The 25,195-nt window shown below is 25.8% G+C and overlaps 1 protein-coding gene across 1 annotated transcript; it reads right to left on the bottom strand.

Moving 5' to 3' along the window:
- Nucleotides 1–276: 276 nt before the first annotated feature.
- On the bottom strand, nt 277–24,991 carry LOC112603086 (ADP-ribosylation factor-like protein 6-interacting protein 1). Its single transcript, XM_025351507.1, has 5 exons — nt 24,494–24,991; nt 12,301–12,434; nt 10,541–10,778; nt 4,218–4,302; nt 277–717 (listed from the first exon to the last, which is right to left on the bottom strand). The coding sequence occupies exons 1-5, from the start codon at nt 24,527–24,529 to the stop codon at nt 602–604; spliced, it is 609 nt and encodes a 202-aa protein (XP_025207292.1). The 5' UTR covers nt 24,530–24,991; the 3' UTR covers nt 277–601.
- Nucleotides 24,992–25,195: the final 204 nt, after the last annotated feature.

The raw sequence follows: 25,195 nt of genomic DNA, 5'->3' as shown, positions 1-25,195 counted from the left end.
TTATATCCGCATTATGTTAAAAAAAAAATAAGTATTTTTTTTTAGTACGAAAAGCTGTTCAGGTTGAATCTGCTCAATAAATAAAAATAAAAACGATACAGTCAAATTGTTATATCTCGTTTGCATTTATTAAACAACGACCGTCCTATTAAAATATTTGTATTATAAACGCAAAAAAACACTGTAGAAAAAACAATAATAATACATTATATAGAACAAAAAAAAAAAACTATAATTTCCATAAACTATAGTATTATTATAATAAATTAGGTACAAAATTATATTATTATAAATAATTAAATGTTTTATTCGTTTTCATAACAATCGTTATAAAACGCGATCTCTATGATTTAATATTTGTTCTGCAGTTAACAATTATTATAATAATGTATCTAACACAAACACACACATACACATTATTGCAGATGCCTACTGTAAATGATAGGACATATGCCAAAAAATATTTATTCATGAAAACTTCAAAGGCGAAAAAATTATTTAATTAACTCTATAATACGCCCGTCTTTTTTAACACTAAAACGTTATAGTGAAATATGAGCTTTGATTAGGTATAGATCGCGTTGGTTTCGAGGAATTTGCTTTACGAAAACGCTTCTTCGTTGTCGCCGGACAGCATTTGATAAGCGTACCTCTGCAGACTGTCCTCGATGTATTCCGATTTGGTTTTAAATCCGGGAAACAGCAATACCCCCATTACTTAAAAATGAAAACACAATCGGTTACTAATTACTGTAATGCACATATTATACAATAAAATAATAATTTTGGAAAACGTGATTGTTATGGGACAATAGTTTTCACCAGGAAAAGACCAAAAATATTTTTAAACTACATAACAAAACTCATAAATTGTTGTTATCACAATTCATGTATTGTTTATAGATTAATCATAATATTAAATCAATATTAAATTGAAGCCACCATCGCGAATTGTTAACATATATATAATTATAAAATAAAAATGAACGTATAATTAAAAATTTAAATTACATTATATTTACGTATTTTTGAGAGTAATGACCTATTAGTTTTAAATACTAAAAAAAAAAGAATTATTTAAAAATTAATTATTATTTATTTACTAATATTTACTTAAATATCATTACTATTAAATTCTATGTTTTTTAATTAAGTATAAGAAGGACAAACTACAATTTGTTTTAAGGCTTATACTAATTTATTTTAATATTGATGTGTTGCGTTAATTGTAATTGTATTCGTACTCGAGTTATGTAATATATTTGAATATAAATTAGGTATAATATTATGTATTCTAAAACAAACATTTCTGAAACTTGGCTTTCTAAAAAATATTATAACACCTTATAGGAGTATTTAAGTATCTTTATATTGAACTATATATAATAAATACAACTAATCTATTGCGAGTTGATAGTATTACTAACAAATAATAATTATTGTCTCTATTAAACGTTGATTGTCGCCGTTCTAAACGTGACATTGTTACCTTATTAGTAGATATTTATTTTCGACTTTATATTATTATATAAACGTTCGGTCTACAGAGATAAGTATATAATGCAATTATATTTTTTGTTATTTGCGCCTACTACCTACGATTACGTCTTATGAAACGTAGATATACAAATTATTATGATGACGCATTGACTTTTAAATATAATATTATATACCAAATATATATAATATATATAATATACATAAATCTATCTAGGTATAGTTACAATTCTGCAATTTTTTTTGTACGCCGATCAAAACATATTGAATATAAATAAAAAGTATTAACGAATTGTTTGGTATGCATAAACCTAATAAATAGGTAGTATTGTTGAAATTCTAAACCATAATATTTCCAATAATTAGTTAAATTAGTAAAATTATTATCAATTCAGCATACATTTATTAGGTATATAATGTTTTTGAAAGTTATGAGTTAAAAATTTTAGAATGTTATGTAATAGAAAATGATTTAAAATTAAAAAAAAATTGAGTCGATGGGTCAAAAATATTATAGGTATACACACACAAGTTGTATATCAATATTATTGGTAAGTAGTGTGTCGATTGGTCAAATATATAAAAATGCTAGGCCGCTAACTTACTCGACTACCGAATTTTTAGATGATAGTTAGAAGCTTGTAAATTTAAATATTAGAGAGTGGTGAAGTGTTAAAAACAGACTTATTGTCAATTTTATCAGCCGATTTGTATCTATACACATATCACACATGGCTTAATTACTTATTTATTTTTGTTATAAGAGATTTTAACAGACATTTTTGAATTCTCAGCTATTGTTAATCAGAAAAAAGACTGGTTGGTTAGTCAATCTTTTAACAATACAAAAAATTACATTCTAAAACATGCATCTAATGTATTGAAATTGATATTCAATTTAAATATGACTGACGCAATCATTTTTTGAAGATATTTTTATGAATATTACGGTTTCTAATATTTGTAGGTATTGTTACAGTTTGCTTACTTTACACAGCAAATACGAATATACGATAAAATTTGTAATACCATATCAATTAACTTTTTCAAAAAATTGTTTGATTTCACGAGTATAAAATCCCAGTAAACGGAAAACTGGTTGGTACTTGGTACCTATGTGGAATCCTGGAACAGTCTCAGCGACGAGGCTAGGTAAATAAAATTGTGTTCACGACAATTGTATGTTTTGAAAGTGATGAATTGAATCCTACGAAAAAAAAAGTAGCAGGTAAATCGGGTCCCGGCTTTCTACTTTCGATTATTATATATATATATATATATATATATATATATATATATATACTATTATTACTATTATACTGCGATTGATACCAACCGTGATTAAACCAACACGTTTACAGCCTACATCCCGATATTTTTAACTTTATTGACGAATTAATAGAAGTAAAATCAGATACGTTTGTAAAATACAAAGCACAAATCAAAAAAAGAAAAGTACTTACGCTGCATAATAAAGAACGAAATTTAAGGGAGTACATACTTAGTACACTATAAATGTAATAACTCGATTTGAATTCCATGTTATTTAAGTTTTTACCGAGAATATAATTTTTAATGGGTTTATATATTAAAAAAACACGTATCATTTTGATTTAATTATAATAATAATAAATGTTTTTAATTAATAATGTATACAGTTTATACTATAGTTGTAATTTATAACTTTTAAGATAAACCTATTATTTATTTTACTTGCCATAACGATTTATTTAATATTAAGAAATACATGATTTGTTTTTTTTCTAGGACTAATTTACCTTCAACTTTTTTTCCTGGATCCAATTACTAGAGAAAAGATCTTTCGGGACCCTATTTATCAATACCATTAGTAATAGCTTGTGTATACTGTACTTTATTTTCCACTTACATAAAACTATAGTAAATACTTGCAATACATATAATGAAAGCATTTAAAAGTCAAAGAGGTAGTGATTTTATAATATATTATTATAAATATTCTTACGAGATTTTCAGAAGTAATAAAAATATTACTGGACAGAAATTCGCACAAAATACAAATTTGAAACGTTTGTGGAAAAATATAACTAATATGAAGTTTAAAATATATTAAAGAATATCATATTATCAAGTATTTTACACAAAACTAATATATAAATTAATGATAAGAAAATTAAAATTTTTTATTCTCACAACTATTTAAATTTGTATGTATTTTTTATAATTTGGAAAAGGTACTTGTTTGTGTTTTAAACGGATTGTAAAACTACAAATTAATAATAATATGCTAATTTTAAAATATTGTAAAAAAAATACAGGAAATAGATAGCTATTGTTATTCATTAATTATAAAGATTTATTTGTATATTAATACCTATAACCTATTACTTTTTACGTAATTTTTATTTTGTGTTCATTTTGAGTGTTGCCGTTATTTTGTAATTATTTGTTTCAAACATAAGTATATTTAAATGAAAAAAATAGTTGATGAATGACGAGTAATTTAAAACAACATAAATATTTTAGCACTCCCGAAAATTAATTTTCGACGGGTACTTGTATACTGACTATCAAGAATCTCAATTACACGACACAATACTATCATATATACCATGGTATATATGTATTACATCTATTTTAAAAATAGTTAAATATTTAATTTAATATATAATAATTAAAATTACAGAGCACGTCTACCACATATTAAAATCATGCTCTTGTACGGTTGTTGAATGACATACTTGTAATATATGATATGAATAAATTGTTGAATGTGGTCCCGATGTACAAAAGGCTGAAGAACGATACTGACAAGACAGAATGAAACTGAAAAAAATAAATATTATATTATTTAATACCGTACTGAGTACATTGCATATAATATTAGCTTTAATTATTGAAGATGACACATTGGACATTTGGCGGATTTTCTTTTCCCCACTTGCATCGCGTATTTGTGTGTGTAAATACGTAAGTAAATAAAAAATGCTACTGTGTCAAACGATATATTATTGTTCTATAAATTATTTTAAAAGGACTGTAAGAAAGTAAGCTTTGAGGTAAAAAAGTCCCGGAAAATAGATCTGGCAATAAATAGGTCATAGGGACAAAATGACCAGCTGAAAATAAAAGTCTCGTATTTTTATTTTTTACCAAGTAAATTAGTAAATTACTATAAATGATTATCATCACATTACAGCTATTATTACATACTATATTAATAAAATTCATTTAAATACCATAATAACTAATAAGATACGTGGGAAAAATATTCTATATTTATATAAATATATCTATGTTTGTATAAATTATATTGTTTGGCTTTTTTTTCTCCAAAACGTGTGCATAAATATAAAACAGTAATCTAGTTGACGTTTTAGTTATTTTTTTTTTTTTTTTTTATTGCTGGTTCATCTAGTTTGTATAAAGATAATATTGTGCGGTTTGCAGTTATTTCATACCCGGTTTTAGTAATATAAAATATTGTCCAATTCTATGTATTATATACAGTGGTTCTAACTACTCGTATATCATGAATTTATCTATTAAAGTTAATAATTTTAAATGTTTCAAACCATTAGTTTTACATATTTTATCTTCGATATTTTATTTCCCGATTTTTTTTTTCAGGATTTTGCAGTCTTCCTTTAAAGGAAGGTCACTATAGGTTCTTTACACAAAATATTACATTTCATAATACTATAAGGTCTATAAGAACGTTTGATTGCAAATATAAATTGATATGATATGAAAAAAACTCTTTAATTTAGTGCATTAGACTAAAATATTATAAAATAAAATTAAAAATTATTTTTACATTAATTTTGGTAGGCTTATATAAGTTTGTTATATTTGTAAGTTTTGCGATAGCTATAACTTCTAATTATATTTAAAATTTTTGAGTTAGTGCTCAGGTTTCTACGTATCTGTAGTATAAAAATAAGGTAATGCTGGTACATAAACTTAAAGTATATATATAGTTAACATATATGGTAGGTACATTAAGAAGAAAAGTTTTGTTTTTCTTTTGCGCGACAAGTGCATAATCGTAAAAAAAAACTCCTAATTCAATTTGGAATTACCTATTAAATTTTTTTTTCCGATTTTGATAAAATATATAAATAACTATTAGATATGAAATCATATACAAATAATGTAGTGCGATACTCGATATATTGATATAATTGCAGAATAATACAGTGAAAATTGATATAACAACTTTGTATGGAATAGTTAGTATATTTGTTTTGAAGAACTATGTTTTGAAAACGATATTTCTATACCTATATTATATGATTAATAATTATTATTGTTTGATTATTTGTTACATTTTTAGACCTTGAGCAGAGCGATGAAGGTATTGATTTTACAAATATATAACACAATAAATATGGTACCTAAAAAAAAGTGCTTCAATTTTTAACTTATTTGAAGGTAGTTTCTAATAAAAAATTGGATCTAATTTTTCAAAATATAACTGGAAAGAAAATAAGTTTAGTGTAAAATTGAAATTTTCACAAAAAATAGTTTTTGACAAAATCGATTTTGTTTTTTAGATATAACTCAAAAATGAATAACTTTAGGTACTTTAAATTTTTACCAAATATTTATATAATTATTTTCTATACGTTATGAAATATTTCAAGATATATTGACATTTTTTGAAATATTTATAGATATTTTACATTTTGTTAGTTTATTTGCTTGGTCAAAAAGTATGAAGTTTAATACAAGATTTCTCATAAAAGTTCATACAAAATATATCAAAATTGCATTCAAAGTCATAATATTTTTAAAGGTTTTAAAGTTAGTATTTTTAATACCTAAGATCTAAAAATTTAACCCAAGATTTCTTATAAGTTATTATTGGATAAAAGAAAGAAGTTGACTGTAATTCCATAACTATTGACTTAATGAGTGAAATACGATATATTTATGAAAAATAACGATATTTCTCATGAATTAATTTTCTTATTTTGTTAAAAAATGAATAATTGCAGATATTAGACATTTTCACCAATTTTTTATTTTGTCATTTTCGGTTCATGGTTTAATTTTTTTTTAATAATTAAACTCATTTTTTAACTTTTTATAGAGATTTGAAATTTTTATAAAAAAGCCGACAAAAAAAAGTTTGCTTGGTTAAAAAAAACCTTTAAATATAATATATGATTCTTCATAATTTGCTAATAAAGTTATTTCAAGACATTGCACAATTTTTTTGTAAGCATTAAAAGTTCAAATTTTGTCAAAAAAAAATGTATAGTGTTCAATTTTTTTACTGTAAAGTTTTGAAAATCTCATTAAAAGTTTCTTATAAGTATTTTATGCTGAAACAAAAAAATCTAAAAAAAATGTACCTCGGTACAATATTTTTTCTTACAAACATTTTAAGTTAAAATTTGACTAAAATTAGATATTTAAACGGAGAATAATGATTCGAGTTATTTAATTATAATTAAAAATATTTTTAGTGAGGATTTTAAATTCTTATGTTTATCATTATATTTTATATTTTCGTTATATACAGTGTTATTTCATTACATAAATCTCCAACGTTAATCATAAAATTATAAGCTACAACACATTATTTAAAAATGTATTTGTTCATAATGCTTTGTACTAAAATCTTTACTGAAAAACTCTACACATAAATATTTACTATGAATGCTTGTTTGAATGACGTCTTTGTATTTGAAATCAAAACTAAGGATTGTTATAGATACCCACAAGAAGCCGGATGAGATACGTCGAAGAAGTTTAAGGAAAGTATAAATAACTTACAGATCGCTACAGCTGTACAGTGCTTGTAAAAGAATATTGTATTTGTACTATTGCATATATAGCGTCATCACAAAGATCAACATTAAAGACAAACATTTTTGCATGCGCGTAAAAGGAGCATTGGAAAGAGCCAGTATTAAATTCTAAATCAATTTTTATCGAATTGTGAAAATTACTTGAGGAATTTACAGAGAAAATGTGACTTATATAGCACGGTAAACGGATAAAGGTAAGTACAATACTATAACAGTGTTATTTAAGATAGGTGTGTATAGTTTATATATATATATAAATGTTAATAACTTTAATGACATAAAATTTGTACTAAGGGAATAAAGGAATTTATTTTAAAATTTATATTGTAATTGTTACTGTGTAATATTATATTCAAAGAATTATGCACATACAAACTTTAATCATGTACAGTAGGTAGGTAATACATTTAAATTTATTGTAATTACAAACGATAATATAAGAACGTGATATTTAACATTTTTAAGAGAATTACAAAGTATACAACAGGTAGAATTTATATAGTAGGTTATTTCCGTTTAACAAGAACGAGCAATATAACAGAGATGGTATTATTCGTTTTAGGCATCAAAAGGCTAAAAGAAAAGTTTGATTTAAGGGTGCGCTGATGACCTGTCATAATACCACGGTGTACAAAAATAGTATCAGGAATAGTATCAGGAAAGTAAGTGCTTTGTTGAGAAAACTAATTCCATAATTGATTATTAACGTTTTGATAATTATTTTTACTTTTATCACACTAATTATACTAGATAGTTGCTTAAACAATATTCAAAATACACTGCGTAATCGGTGTTATAGAATATGTCTATGTCAACAATACGGCTAGATATTAGACTTTCATACATCGAAAATTCTCAAAAAAATGTCATGCTTGGGGCTCCTGCAAGTGTATATTCTATTATACAAAAAGATGCTTTATACTTTAAAAAGATAATCAAGATGTTATAAAGACGATTTTTTAAAATCGTAGCTATAATGAATTCAAAACGCGGTTTTATTTAAAAAAATAATAAATAATATTTACTAAGAGAATGACTGTTAAATGACAAAATATAACCATTCTACTATAATACATAGGGCGTATCTTAGCAATTTTATTCATGCCCATCCATCCACTTACATAATATATACATTATACTTAATACGGTATATAATATTATTATATCTATATTATACGCCCGTTTCCAACCAAAACTTTTACACTTACTTAACCATTTAATATGTGAATTAATTTTAATGGAAAATATAAATACTTAACTATAGGAAAATTTAGGTACATAAATTATCGTTTGTTCGGATGAGTTTTGTATAATGTAAGCGGCACAAAAACAAACAAAAAAAAGAAAATTTAATATTTTGTCATTCATTCCAAGTCTGATAAAGTAAACAACAATTATTAAAACTCAATATTTGTCAAACAATTTTAAGCTGAAATTCTCACCAACTCTCGTGTTTAATATTATCAATCATCGATGGCATTGCTACCTACAGTCTACATATATATCATATAAACAATACACAACTTCCTATATAACTTTTATTTTGAACGCTTTTCATTAACCAACATTGAATTAACTTGTAGAATTGTTTTCTTTACAGAGAATCAAAGATTAATTTTTGATTTTGAACAGAGAATTGATTCTGCAATGATTCTGTGCGTTTGACATAACATTTTGAGCAGCACTCTTATTTAGTTCTTAAACATGAGAGTGGTCTTCAGTAGTAAATTAGATCTAGTCGGTACTTTGAAAGTTACTAAGTAGAAAATTGCTTCTACTTATCTAAAAAATTGGGAACAAATAACAATGAAAAACGGGAATATTTACGCAACATCAGTTTTTGACGAAATAAAATTTAGGTTTTTATTGTTATTCAGAAAGAAATAATCGTATAGAAACTTGATATTTTCATGAAATATTTTTATTATTATTTTCTAGACAATATTATATAGTTTTTAAAATAATGTGTATACTTTTTAGTTATTTTTAATTTTTAATCCTGAGCGAAACCATGAATGTATTAATTTTCAATGATGTGTGTTTTTTGTGTCTGTAAATACTTTTTTGCTAAAGATGTTTACTGATTAACTGAACGGTACCTACCCACTTGCTTACCTTTTTCACAGTTGTTTTTTTGATTTATTTTTATCGTTAAAAATAGTTGAAAATGTAATATAAGATTCATATCATCATATGATTTGTTGTAATAGCAATACATTTCAAAAAAATAACGATTTTTTTTTTAATACACGTTTAAATTCACATTTTAACAAAACCAAGAACTTTTCAATTTAAAATGTAAAATTATTTTGCAATTTTTAATATCCACTTATAAGGCAATTAGGCTTAACAATTTAATAAATTTAGTATCTTAGTGACTGTAAGTAAGTTATTTTTAAAGATTTAAAAATACCAAAATTTAATAGGGATAATGTTTTTTTTTTTTATATGGTATTATTTAAAATTTAAATATAGATAATTTCTAAAAAAAAAAAATTATTTAATTGGTTATAGTTATTTTATTGTAATCCAAATAATATAAATACGTAGTTAGGAAACACTAATCAAGGTTACGGATATTATTATTTTTTATACATGATGACATTTAAAAAATATTTCGAATTAACGAGTTAAGAAAATAAAAATAATATAACATAAATTACAGATGCTGATTAATTCATTCTTTTAGATCAGAATAGTTTTTTTTTTATATAATAATATATTTCTGAATTCAAATTTAACACTCCTATTGCAGTGACTCGTTGACGAGTTGCACTTGAAATCTGAAATACAGCATAGCGAGTTTCCCGTTTTTAAAAATAAATTAATTTAATTACTTATATAGAGATACAAAAATATCCTAAAACCCACTAACATAGGGATGATCTCATACTATTGTTTTCACTCAAATACGGCGATATAATGCTACTTTGAATCATCTTCAGGCTTTTGTGCGCAAGATTTCTTTGTGGAGGGGATTATGAAAGAAGTAGGTACTATATTTATATTAATTTTTTTAAGTATTTTTAAAGTATTTAATAGTTATAGTTTTACGATTATACATAATACTTCAGAAGTCTAGCAGAAGTAAACCTCTTTTTAATTCGATAAAACCAATAGCTGTTAATGACCTATAGAATCTAGATGTAATAAAAGAAAAGCAATGGGGAGGATTGAACCCCTTCCCCTCTTTGCACATGGACCCGTTAATCTTAAAAACATACTCATGAAATACAAATGTTTACCAGTTTAGTATGTGTTTTCCTGAGGTTGAAAAATCGGCCCATATACAGCTTCGTCGTCACCCAGTAATCAGCCATCCACTCAGAAATTTCGGTGAACGTGCGTTCCTTATCCTGGTCCCAACTGTTAGGTGGCAGGATCCTTTGGAATGGACCACAAACGATGCAATCCAACAAGGCAGCGCATAGGCCGGCTGTCCAGATCATGTTTAGTATCGAACAGTTGACAAGCCACATGTATCTAAAACCCAAACGATAACGGTAATATAATTACTTGCATTATAATGCATTTGCTTGAATCAGTAAAATAATGGATTAAAATCGGGTTTAAAGTTTAGAAAAAAAGTCTATCAAAAAAATATTTTTATAAACATTTACAGTATGAAAATGATCTGTTTTGAATCTATCTCAGTACAATAAAAATTGCAAGAATTCAATATTAAGTTAAAATAATTTAGTATACGTATATAATACAATTAATATTTAATTTTTACTATTTTAATTTTATTTTTTAATCAAAAAGTATTTAATTTTAGTTAATATGTATATTTATAAATGAAAACATTACATTTATATCATACTATGTTTTAATAATTGTTAATTTATATATACTTTAAATCAATATAAATAGGTTAATAGTATAAATATCTTAAAATTAATCTTTATATTTAAAAAAAATTTATTTTTCAATTTGATTATCTGCAGTAGAAGATCAAAACTTTTGGAAAAAAAGTTTTTTTTTTTCAGAAATTTTTGGAAAAAAATGTTTTTAAATAGTAAAATTAAATATTTATTAAAATGTTTAATGCTCGAAAAGGAAAAAAAACGATTAAATCATTTTAATGACGTTTTCTGATTTTAAAGAAATTTGTACTTGTTTTGTTTATGTCATGTTAACCGACTTGGTAAATTATACAATTAATTTTCTTGTTTCAGTTACCTATGTCCTATTGGTTATTAATTTGTTATGTATCTATGTGTATACAACAACTAACAAGCAGATTAACTTCAGTCGATCGAGAGTGCAGTTGACGGACAATCGAAAACTTAAATTTTATTTTGTGGTAAACTAATAAAAAATAATAATATTAATAATTAATAAATTCAACAACTGATCGTTTTAATTTATACGTAAAGAATACCACGGGTATAATTTATTATTTAAAATCCATCCACGTTCCATGTTAGATAAATGGAAATTAATATGACGTTTTAATCATGTTTCGAGAAATATATAAGTTTTGAGAATATAAATAATGTCTTCAGCCGCGTATCAAAGTTTCGCAGTGATATACAGTGGATCGACGAAGTAGTAATTCGGCGAGACTTTGAATAAATACAAATTATTTTGTTATTTTTGTATAGCAAAGGTATATATTATATTATAAACATCAAACGACATTAGCAGAAATTAAGATAGATTAAATCGGTTATATGCCAAGGTTAAGATAAGCCAAAACAAATCAAATTCATGTGTTTGCGTAAGTAATATTAATTTTGAATTTAATTTCTAATACCTAAAAGGCTAAATAACAGTGTTTACACCGTGCGGTATCTCTTGTCTGCAACTCCCTTATAATATATACATAACAATTATTTATCATAATATCAAATGCACTGTTAACTGTTTATGTTTCAAAGAATATACATAATTTATAGGAAAGCCAGACTTGATTTTTTTTTTTTTTTGAAAGGTAATAGGTTGTTCATACATTGTTCACACGAGGGAATGGGTAGGTATGAGTTTAATATTATATACTTACAAGTAAAAACTTGTTACACATGTAACCGTAATTGCGGGAAACCAATTTTTTTGCCATGACATAATTGCGTTCAACAATACTATAATTTCTTTCCATTCGTTCAGGCGAACTCTAAGTTCTTTTGAAATCTTTTCCTGTAACAGAACCAATTTATAATTAAAAACTGTATTTTGTGATATGTTGAGTTAAGCATTAATACTAGTATAATTTTTTATTTTATTTCTTATGTTATTTAGAATAGTTTTCTAAACGTAAAATGTACACATCACATAAAATGTATGGATTGTGTGGATACATAGAAAACCTCGTCATTGAGTAGGTCACTGTATAATGGACGTATTAAATTTAAATTCATTTATAAATCATTGTGTACGATTAAAACGGTTCTGGGCTAAAACAAACAAACTTTATGGTGACCTTGGTAACCAAACAATTATTTTAACAATAATGTTACAATTTAAAAAAAAACGTTTCTCATTATATATTTTTTTTATCCTAAATATATCAAAAACAACATAGAATTTTCTATTTTAACTAACCTAATATATACCAATTATATTACATTTTCTAACTTAAAAATGTCCTTAAAATTAATGATTGGAGCATTTCATCTGCTAGAAAATGTGAAATAAAAAACACATATTTTAAAATCAATACATTTTTCGCTGCCCTTAGAATTCTAAAATGAGTCACATCCGTTACAGAGACCTACTCGATGAAGAAGTAGGAACACTAGAAATTTACAATACATACAATACAGCAAAGTGACCTCAGTTTTATAAAAAAATGTTAGTTACAATATTTGTATTTATAGGTATTTGTCTGCAGGAACGGTATAAGGGTGAACTGGGCAAATCTTGGTGGTCCAGTTTAGGGCGTGAACTGAAAGATTTATTAATTAATACAATATTAAATTATAGCCACTTACATTATTAATAAAAGGATACACGATATCATAACAGCTACTTGAAATACATTTTCATGGTACAATTATTAATTATATAGTATAATAATTTATTAAGATTACCCTATTTCTTGAAGGCCACATATTTATAACTTTGATTTTAACCATTTCTATGCATATTACGACATTAAAGCTATATTAAGGTGATTTTTGACCTTTGATGTTTAAAAATGTTTAAAATTACTAAAACTGAAAAGCAACTAAGAAATTTAATAATTTAGTTTAATATAGGTAATTAAATGTTTAAAAGTATATAATTAACAGAATTTTAATGCGTTACAGATTTCACTTATGATAAAAAAATATAGGTGTACAATTAAATTAACAAATAAATTAATGACTGTATAATGAATAATCGTGACATTTAATTTTTATTTAAATTATTATTTGACAATTAACTGACATAATTGATAATAAATGTAAGTACAAATTATTATGTAAAGTATTTAAATGTAAATATGAGAGACAACTCATAGTGTGCGCTCGTTATAGCCTTCAAGGGTCATTAGATATTAATTATCCATTTATAATAATACATAAAATCTGTTAAGCGATACATAACTTATTTAATTTAATTCAATTTTTTATATTCTAAAAATAGTGATGATTCATTTTTTATTCGTAAAGTTAAAAATATATAATTTGATTCAATGTTTTTTCGTATAGTATAAACTCTACTAATTGCATTAATTTTAGATTCTGCAGTACGCAGCACTTTTAAAATAAACTGTGATTTAATTTTTTGGGTTTAAAAATATGAATACAATAGAAAAAAATGCTTCAATTTGCAATATTTAGAATTATTTCTGATAGAAAATTGGACTTAGTTTGTACCATGGAAGGTAAAGAAATTCCTATAGTTCTTTCAATTTTAATTGGTAAAAATTATAAAAGAATTACTTAAGTTTTTTGTTAATCAATAAGTTTATGAAAATATAATGAACATTTTTCAGAAATTAGTTATAATTACATAAAAATATCAAAAATGCAAAGTCACTTATTTTTGTTTTAGCTTTGAAGATAAATATTGACAAAATCAGGAAAATTTGCAATTATTTCATATTTATAAGAATTTATATAATTTTGATAGTCGAAGCTTGAAAATATTATTCTAGGTTTTTCTTAAATTTATTGCAATTTAAAAATATAGAAAATTCACATACACAATTTGTTTTCATTTACATATGAAATTCAAAGTTTTAAAAAGTTCCTCATACATTTTTAAACATTAAAAAAAAAAAAAAAATAGCCATAATAATATTTATAACATTGGAACGAAAAATTATGTCTTTCAAAATTAATTTTTATTATTTTTATGTAACTCAATAAGTATTTATCGTTCTTAAAACTTTGCCATTATGAATATTATTATGTTCTAAAAACATTTTATATATTATATTCATAATGAAATATTCATCAATTTTAATTTATTTATTTGGTACAATTTAATCTAACGATATGCATTATAATCCATCAGCAGAGGAATATGTTAATGTATTATTGAGTTTAAAAATCAAAAATTAAAATGGACAAATCATACAGCTGGGGGACACCAATAAAATAAAAAATTATTTTTATCAATTAACTTAATACAAAAAATATAGTTATTATAAATATTTGTAAAATTTATATGGCCTAAAATTAATTAGGGAGGTTAAGCTCGCCAAGTTATCCTAAATACATCTATGCATACTGTATTTTTAAACGAATGTAGAAGTAATTAAACATAGAATTATTCACGTAATTTAGGAACAATTGTCATCGTATCCAGTGGTGATTAAATTACAAAAAAAAAAATCAGAACGTATTCAAAAATTTCAAACCTAATTTTCATTTTGACAAGTTATATTTAAACAACTTTGTATAATATATGACTATGTGAATATTAAATGTATAACACTTAAACTTTTACAGCAGTATAAAATTTACGGAGACAACCGTGTTATAAATATATCTACCAATTTACCGAAGTTCTGAAAATTATAAAAAACGTATAACAATATAAGCTTTAAATAATATTATAATTTAATTAAATTTTAGTTTTCAACTTATAAACAGTTGCCTGATAAATCTCCTAAATATGGTTTGAATAGTAAATCTAAAATTTCTAGAAAGAAATTACAGTGAAACTTTTATCTCACGAAGTTTTACAGGGAATAATAAAAAACAAAATTCGAAATAGAGGAATTCGTTAAATATAATTACACATTTTTAATACGAGTATTTACGTAATCACATATTTTATATCCTATGATCTATATTATATTAAAAATAAATATCAAATATCATATTATATATACGTATATTATTTTTATAAATTGTACTTATATCATAAAATGTTTCAATTTCATTAAAATAATTGTTGACTTCTTCATAAATACATTCTTTTATTCGTTTTCTATTGTCGATGAGAGAAGTTTCTTTGCATTTGTTTCATTATCTTTTCACGATTTTTCAATATGGTTGAACAGAACTTGTTGGAATATCATACTCTCTTACTAATTTTAACACCTTTATCGACTTCATTTAAAATTTAAAATTTATCAACAATTAATAGAAATTTACGTTTCGATATTTTTTTTTAAACAAATAGAAAAAATGACGAAATAATTTGAGCGAACAATTACGTTTATGTCAATATTGGAATTGCAGTAAAATTAACCGGCTTGCCTATCAATGTTTCATTTTTATCGGATACAATAAAATTGTAGTTATTTTAGAACAATAATTAATACTTGACAGTGACAACATTTACAAAAACAGATTTATTATTAAATAGTTTATTCGTTATATAGAGATATATTTACGCATGATTAACAATAAAGGTCACGGTTCTCAAGAATAATTCGTTAAGTGGAAGTTTGTTATGTATATAGAAGTTCACCGTATAAATTTAAAGTACCAAACTTTTGTTAATAATTTATTATAAACGTACACTACGCGTATTAATTATGGTTCAGATTTTAATTTTGTGTACCTATTATCGATTTCTTTTTATAAAAAGTTTATGTCATAATGTATTAATTATATTTCAAAACAGCGGTGTTCGTGAAGTTTTATCCTTCCCGAAATCCAAATCACTAGTACATCGTGCATTCATAAGTTTCCTATGTTTAAAAAAACATTTTACGTATTGGTAGTTTCCAATACATTTTTATCAAGTAGAAAATTTCAAGAGTGAAATAGTATTATTAGAATTGTTAGTGTATTTTTGTTATTATAATGTACTACGCTATTACCTAATAATTTCTTTATGTACAATAAAGATTCATTTTTTTTTTTGTTGCTTAAAATTATTTTAAGTTTGGTCTAAAATTATGTATTGGAAATAATTAACCCAGTCGATTTCATCACTCAGTATACATAAATCTAAAACATTTATTTTATACTTTTAGATTCCGAACGGAAAAATAAATATATATTGGATTAAGGTACAATAATATGAGTGTGTGTTATTCTTTGTGTCTGAAGGCATTTTTATAGTGAAAATAAAAATATACTTCAATATTTAATACTAAAGATGATTTTCGTAAGTAGCAAAATATATCTAATTTGTTTTTTGGGTTTGAATGTTGAATGTTTGAAAATTCCTTGTCTCAAAAATGGAATGGGAAAAGTAGCTAACCACTTTGCCGTACAGTAGCAGGTGTCTAGTGTGCATTGTCATTGAATAAATTACTGTAATGTATGGGTTAAATTTGAATTTAATGATAAATCATTGCATATGGAAAACAATTCCGAGCGAAGACGAGACTGTTGGCCTATATTGCAAAATATACTTTATGATGTATTCATATTTTATATTGTTAGTAATACGATAGGTTGATTGATTTTTGCAAAAATAGCATTTATCATTAATATAATATAATATTATTTTTTTTTAAATTTCAGAAAATATAAGAAATAAATCCTTTTGGAAATAATATGTATACTATACACAAGAATATCAAATATGATATACATTACGAATACTTATTAATAACTAAACAGTATAAGACGAAAAGATTGATAAGGCATGCTGAGTCAACAACATTATCATTGGTCATCACTCATCATTATACGGTTCAAAGGTTCGTTTTTAAGGTTGTTGGTGGTGCAAAGAAAACGTAAAGGGAGTTATAGTGCACAAAGAATGTTAAGGTACTTTAAAATATATTAAAGAAAGCAATTCGAGCAAATCAATATTACCTCGTAACAATCCGCCAAAGAACTTATGGCCTGAAATACGTCTAAGCTCCGCCAAGGAAACTAAATCAAGTCCGTAGCTATAGGGTTTACATGGGGTATTCAACTTAAGGCTTGCATACTTCAATAATATCCGTTGAATCCTTTCCAATTTTATAGTATCACTAATTGTGCGCGGAGTCCAAACAATAGTACCTACACCAAAATAGGGCTTACAATAGCGCAATATAATACCTCAAAGGATAAACATTCCTGAAAATCTCTACAAAATTGTGTATACTCATATCATAATATACAAGTATCATATAATTGTTACTTTTGAGTTAATACCGACTTATAGTAAAATTGTGTGATCAGATTCATAGTACCTATAATAGCCTTAAATTAATCTGAATGTTATTACTTTTTATATATTATGTATAATGTATATACATAAAATATATTAACATACGTAAAAGTTATATTAGTCAATATTTTTAAAATGTTTAGATTTAAAAAGCAGGCACTTATTAAGATGGACCTTGAATTTAATTTTTAAGATTATACTAATAAAAATTGAAAATTTTATACATTTTTAACTGTGGAATAATTTGAATATTTTCGTGATGTTAATGAGTTTTGTAAAAATTTAAACTTTAAATGCTTATGAAAAAAAAATTGTGGAAATATATTTTCTAACAATTTAATATATGTAAAATCTTACAGAAAATTAAAAAAAAAAAAAATAGAAAATTTTAAATAATTAAAAGAGCTTAGAATTAGTCTTATTATGTTCATAAAAATATTTTTGGAATTAAGCTCATTTTTTTTTTTTTTTTTTTATTATTCTCGCATGAAAAATTTGAGATAGAAATTTGTTTAAGATTTTTAAACTTAAGATAGAATATAAAAATGTTATGATTTTTTTTGAATTTTGATGTATTTAATGAAAATTGAAACTTTAAACTCAAGTAAAAAAAAATTTGGACATTGTGTTTCCGGTGTTTTTCAATTATAAGCAACACGTGAGGAACATTGTATTACTGCATTTTTATCTAGTAAATAAATGATCGTAATATACGAACATTTGGTAAAAATTTCACATTTTTCAAGTTACAAAAAAAAAAGAGAAGAAAATACGAAATTAAATTTATCAAAAACTAATTTTAAGTAAAAACTAAAATTGTCCGTTTTTCCTTAATTTGTCAATTAATTCTTTTTTCAAATAAATAAATAAATAATGAAAATATAATATTTTAACTTACAATATATTGGGTATATATACACACATAAATATGTATAATATGCATTTGTATACATAGAATTATAATATTTTTTTAAGGAAATATTTCGATGATTATTGTTTTTTTGTTTAAGGAGAAAAGTCAAAACCCAAGCTAAAAAAGACGTTGAATTTGAATAAGCTGGAAATCCTGATGGCTGATATAGTGATTGTTGTTTAATTAAGAGATTATATTAAATTACATAAAAACGATTAACATGATTAAAAGGTATGCGTTTAATTAAAAAACTAAATTTATAATTAGCCAAATAGGTAGTGTACAAAAAAAAATCTTCTGTGTTGTAGTATTTTAGTTTTTTGATATCATTGGTACAAACAAATGAGTTTGATCCTGTAGACTGTGAGTTTTCTACTAAAATAGATCTTATAATTTATATCAATAATTATGGCGTTAGTAAATAATATTTCTAAAACATGTTTGAATTTGTAATGAAAATAGCATTTCTATATTTTTGTAATTTGTAAATGAACTTTTTTTTTAACCCTTTAAAATTTGATTTTTAATATTAAAATGTTTGAAATGTCAATTATATTTTCAATACTATATTGATCACTTCATGACCAATAAAATTATATTTTTATAAATATTATCGAGTATCTTATTAGGTTTTGCATATGATTTATATTTTTAGAAAAAAAGAACAAAAACATTTTGGTGTAACGTATTATTTACATGAAAAGTGCGCGTGGGAGTGGTTCATTATGTTACATTAAATAATCATTTACTTAACTCTAGTGTTTAAAGTTTGAAATATTCCACAAAAACGTGAAACATTGAATTTTTTTTTAATGCGAATATTAATAAATAGTAATATAAAAGTATTACTATATGACTTAGTATAAAAGTATATACTATGGTATTGTATAATTTCAAAATATTTGTATGTTATATCATGTTAAAATGAAATTTCTCAATAATTTTATAATACTTAGAAAAACAATCACAAATGATAAATTTACATAAAAATGATGTTAATGTAAAAAAATAGAAAAAATTTTATATTTCACGAATTTTTTAAACTCTATTTCGCACGAATTTACACGATATATAAAAGCACATTTGAAAAAATGCCTATATTCAAATTCTTAAAAATAATTGATGTCAAATATTTTAAATTAAAAATATACAAAATTAACGGAAAAAATATTTTTTATAGGTTACTAAAGATTTAAAAATATACAATTATAAACACTACGACATAGAAAATATTATCTTCTGCTTTGTATATAAATTTAGTCTTATAACAGTTATAACTATGACTGAGAGTTGACTGAATAGTTGTTTTTAGGGTGTTAAACGGTTTTTATGAATAATATATGCACGTGTGTCATCTTCATCGTAAATCGAAACACGACTATTAAAGGAAAGAATAGACTTTAGTTATTGTAATAGTATTATTATTGGATCAGAGAATAAATTGCGACGCATTATGTAGTGGATTGAAAAAAAATTAAATTATGAACAGAAGTGATTGACGCAAAATTGATAAAAGCTTACTCGCCGCCGTCAAATCCGATTTTTTTGTAGATGGAGGTAAAGCTGATTTCGGGTAATTATTATTAATGATACATTAGAATATAGTTGTAGATACCTATTGCACCGACGTTATACAGTATGTAAAATAAGTGTAAGTGAATAATTTTCTTTCAAAGTTGCATAGGTAGGTTTGTTTAGCCGGTACCGTTATAAAAAGTAAGAAATTAAAATCGAAAAGATTAAGAAATTAATGTTTTTAAAATGTCATAATACTCATAATTTTAACGAGCCATACGTGCAAATTGGCCAATTTTTTTGCAGGTACTCAATAGTCAATCGTAATATTGATTTTAAAAATGAAGTGTGACGTAGTCTTCAGCCCAACTATAGTCTATATAGTTATTTACCTACGAATACAAATTGTTATTTACATTAATTACGTAGTATTTACATTCAATAACTAGTTTTCAAACACCCACTACACTATTATATGATAGATATCTGTAGTAAACTATTACATTATCTGTCCACGATTTTATATAATACGGTTATAAGTTATAACATATGTTCTATTATTTTCAACCCACATTTTCTACGGAAGAAACAATAGTTTGTATCATTTGCGTTTATAACACTTTAGAACTTACCATCTTAAACTTTTTAGATGATTTTTTTAATTTAAATATAATATTAATCGTAGGGTTTAATTTCAAAATGCAGTAGAAAATTATATTTATTTAGTATTTACTTGATTAAGACTTGATTGTGGGGGGCCTAAGACTCCCTTATTACATTAATGATGAACTTGTTGTGTAGGAAATTTTTGATAAACACTAGTTCTGCACTGTAAACTTCTTTGAAAAAAAATAATAATTTAGTAATAAAAGCAATTTATTTTTTTGTCTGTGGAAGTTTATTACGTTGAAATTATAATTGAAGTCTTAAACCACTGTGATTAGTAAATAAACACACGTGTGAATGAAAAATGGGTACGATAATTTAGAAAAGTATGTACGATTATTTTAAATGCTAAAAGTTATAGTACTTCTTGTACAACTTCTTTGATAGAATAATTTTTTATTTTTTTTTTACGTTTTTAAAATGAATTAATTTTTATCAAAGCGACATTTAAACATTTAAGATTTTATAAATATTAAAGATAGAAAGGGGCGGTTTTTGTTAACAAGTTTTATAAGTTAAGATGTTGACAAAATTTGTAAAAATCACGAAAATTTGCAAATAATTTTTAAGTTGAAAATTTATAAATTGTTCAATTTTTATACTTAAGAATTGACAATGTATTATAATGTTTCTCTGTAGAAGTTTTAACAGAAGTTTTAACTGCTTTTAATTGAAATTTGGACAAAATTAGATAGGTATTTAAACAAAAAATATAATAATTATAGATACGTATTTCGTTGTAATTTAATTACTGGTAGGTACCTTATTTATAATTTTGACGTATATTGTTAATTATTATATTTTATACACACAATGTTATTTTATAATGTAATGTTTTACTCAAAAGTAATTTCAACCTGCTAATAATAAAATAAATTACTTAAATAATAATATAAGCCATATATTATCATAAAATATGCTTAGTAATAAAGGCTGTCAGACGGTCTTTTCGCTCAGAACTATGTAACCTTTTATCATTAAATTCAAATTTAAACATACATTACAGTGACTTTTCTTCAATGTGGAGGTAAATTAGACATCTACTGTACAACAGAGTAGTTTCCTATTTTCCCGTTTTTTTAAAGTTGTGTGGGAGTTTTATTTTTTATTAATTTCCAGTTTATCTTGTCACAGTCCATGACATTTGTGTGAAAACGATGTGCGGTGATGGGTTAAAGTAATATTTAAAACAAGTCCACAAAATCGTTTACTATTAACCCTCAAACTGACAACTGACAAGTGTAAAGAGTGGGCTAAAATAATCGCGTGCTCGAGTTTGTCGTATACCGTGTTTGTGTATGTGCAAGTCGTGAGTGGTTGACACGGCTGTATAGACGTAGACTGTATTTATCTGTCAGTGTCGGACCGCAGATAAACTAAAAATAGTCCAAATATTTCCAAACAGCCGTGGGTCGACACTTGACAGACGTTTAATTTCAATGTTTTGTTTGTTATAAGTTATAACTGATTGGCGATTACTGATTACAGGTCGCCCAAAATCCGTAACAATAATTTACCTTTATAAACTTAGATAACTATGATCCTAGTTCGTACGTTTTATGTAAGTATATTGCCTAAACTCAGAAAATGCTTCAAAGCTAAAATATTACTTTCTTGTAATTACAACTACGAAAACTAACTATGAACCATGTTTTGAGGGTGATGATGAAACAGCACTGCGAACTATGCTGCATTGCTGCCGCATAGGACGGCAAAACTGTGTCGACTATTTATTTTGTTCTTATGTAATATTATTACATAATTTGAATTATTTTAAGCAAAGTAATATTTATTTTTTCTCAAAAAGTCGTCAATGACGACGATAGTCATGTTTTATTAAAGCTTATCTAATTGTTTATAGAATATATATTGATATTAAGATACAACATTATACGTTATATAAATATTTGCTTTATTAGGTTGAATTGGTACGAGTTTATCTGTTTATAATTGAATTGTCTGTTCACGATAAGTATACAAGTAAATTATTTTTACTCTGTTCCAAATAAGATAATTTGTGCGCGAACGACCGAATTATGTTCGGTTTGCATCAAAGTAGATCGCTTGCTACCGCTCGCGTTGCGAAACTGGTCATCGCGTTGTGCTGCTTAACCGATGTGTTTGCGTGTGCGCGAACCCAAGTCATCTTATTTAGATTTAAGTGTAAACTATAGACTAAAGAGTAAAGAGTGATGAGTATTGAGTAACGACAGTGGTGTTTACACGTTATTAGCGAGCATATTGATATTGATATTGTAAAACAGGGATGGGCAACTCAAAGTTACTATAGGGCCAATTTTTAGAAATTTAAAATATAGCGGGCCAGAACATAGAAAGCAAAAAAAAAAAAGGTCATTCAAAATATACATTTTGAATAGCATTTATTTTGTATATAATGAAATAGGACATAGGTTAAAATTGTATACCTATACCTAATGCAATTTGAAAATGTAGCGCGGGCCAGATAAAAAAGGCTCGCGGGCCGCCAGTTGCCCACCCCTGTTGTAGAATATAGACTGAAATATAATTTAATATTTATTTTTGTTTTACACAATACATAAAATATGAACGGATAAAAGTTTGGTAGGTCTCGATATAAAAAACAATCGAAAGAATAAACACTGACAAGTTAATTAACACTCTGGTATAGGGCGGCACATTTTTAAATCAACTCACGGTCAAATCACGTTGCTATGTCGCCCGATTTCCAATTACATAAGCCCGCAAACACCACGGGCGATGAATTCGATTCGAATAATCGCGGCGACGTGATTAAAGTATATTATGTACATATGTTTGGTCACTTTTATAGTCACCATGATTTATCACGTTTCGTTTACCGAGGCAATCGATACGCCGAAGCCGTTTGTTAAGTTTGTTTGCTTGTTATTTATCGAGATGATAATAATGTATTAATATTGCTTGATAGTTGAAAAGAAGTAAACAAATAATGTCATAAACCATATTATGTTCGATGCTGATATATATATATAAAAAAAAAAAAAAAAACTGTAAATCATTATATTTTTATGGAGGTACGGCATAAAAGCATTTCCGAAGAAGGTCGCGGAATAAGGGACGAAAATATAATAATAATATTGAACGCTTCATTTTGTGTAGCGTTGCGATATCGCGATGGACATGATATTATAATATCTGCACTCTGGCAACATAATAATAATTGGTTGCCGTCAGACCCGTATCGATTTAGCCATTTTACTCATTTTAGTGGATCGGACCGTGGCCTGTTTTTGTATATACCACAGCACAGTATAAAATGCGAAATTTATTATGGTTAGTTGCGCGGTGAAGTACCCGCGAAAAATTATTAAGCGAGAATAAAATGAGCATACCAACTGACTAATTTTAAAAATGTTTTTATTTCACGAAGTCTCACACGTGTTTAGGTCTCGACGCGTGTATCGCACTAAAAATCGTGCGGATACAGAAAAAAAAAAGAAAAAAAATGACTATCGATATGTACCGACTTTCCAACTAATTCGTTTTAACCACGCAATAATAATAATAAATATTAAATTATAATATTGTATGGTAACATGCATAATAATATTATGCGGTGTAATTGCAGTAATTGCACACGTACCTTTTCCAGGAAATCGATGCATCCGTCGCCAGCCATGTTCGTCCGAAATCGTCGCTTCACAATTATTAATGAATAGTACAAAAAATGACTATTTCGTTATTCTCGCAGATTCGATGGCGGGCGGGAAACACCGCGAAATGGTCGACGTGTAGACTATGACGACTATCGCCGTTTAAATTGTAACGTATCGAATACTATTTTACTGCACGACTAGGAGGCGTATTGTTTTGGTCGTCAGCCGATAAACGCGGGGAAAAAAATGATTGTTTCTGAGACTGGCGTGCGTGCGATCGGACGGGAAAACAATGTCCGGGACGAGTAGGTAACGACGTACGGCGATTTTACGTACGACCGACGATCGGACGATGACGATGATATTGTGTTTTGGTGCCACGGCGTGCGGAAACGGAACGGAATCGTCGACGGCGGTACGAATCGGTGCTCAGCGAATCGGCAAAAGACGTACGCTAGCGACGACGAGACGGGGTCACCGCGGGCAGAGCGAAAACGGTCGTGGCTGCTATTAATATAATAATATTATCTTAACAACAAATAATGCGGCACGACGGTTTGCCGTGTTCGCGGGCCAAACGAGACGAGCGATGCGATAGTAATAATTTGTAGGTATAATATCGTAGTAATCGGTGTAGATAACGCGCGACGTAGGTACGCGATTTCTATGCCATCATTACAGTAATATAT

The sequence above is a fragment of the Melanaphis sacchari genome, unplaced genomic scaffold, assembly GCF_002803265.2.
Source record: "Melanaphis sacchari strain LSU unplaced genomic scaffold, SCAv2.0 Contig95_pilon_pilon, whole genome shotgun sequence".
Lineage (NCBI taxonomy): Eukaryota > Metazoa > Arthropoda > Insecta > Hemiptera > Aphididae > Melanaphis > Melanaphis sacchari.
This window is presented reverse-complemented; position numbering and strand designations above follow the sequence as displayed.

What these genes read in the sequence shown, in the direction of transcription:
- LOC112603086 (XM_025351507.1), bottom strand. Translation starts at nt 24,529, where the DNA reads ATGGCTGGCGACGGATGCATCGATTTCCTGGAAAAG. An exon ending in TGTGTAACAAGTTTTTACTT is followed by an intron (nt 10,779 to 12,300) that starts GTAAGTATATAA and finishes TTTGGGTTTTAG; the next exon opens with ATACATGTGGCTTGTCAACT. An exon ending in ATTCATATCATATATTACAA is followed by an intron (nt 718 to 4,217) that starts GTATGTCATTCA and finishes TTCATTTTTAAG; the next exon opens with TAATGGGGGTATTGCTGTTT.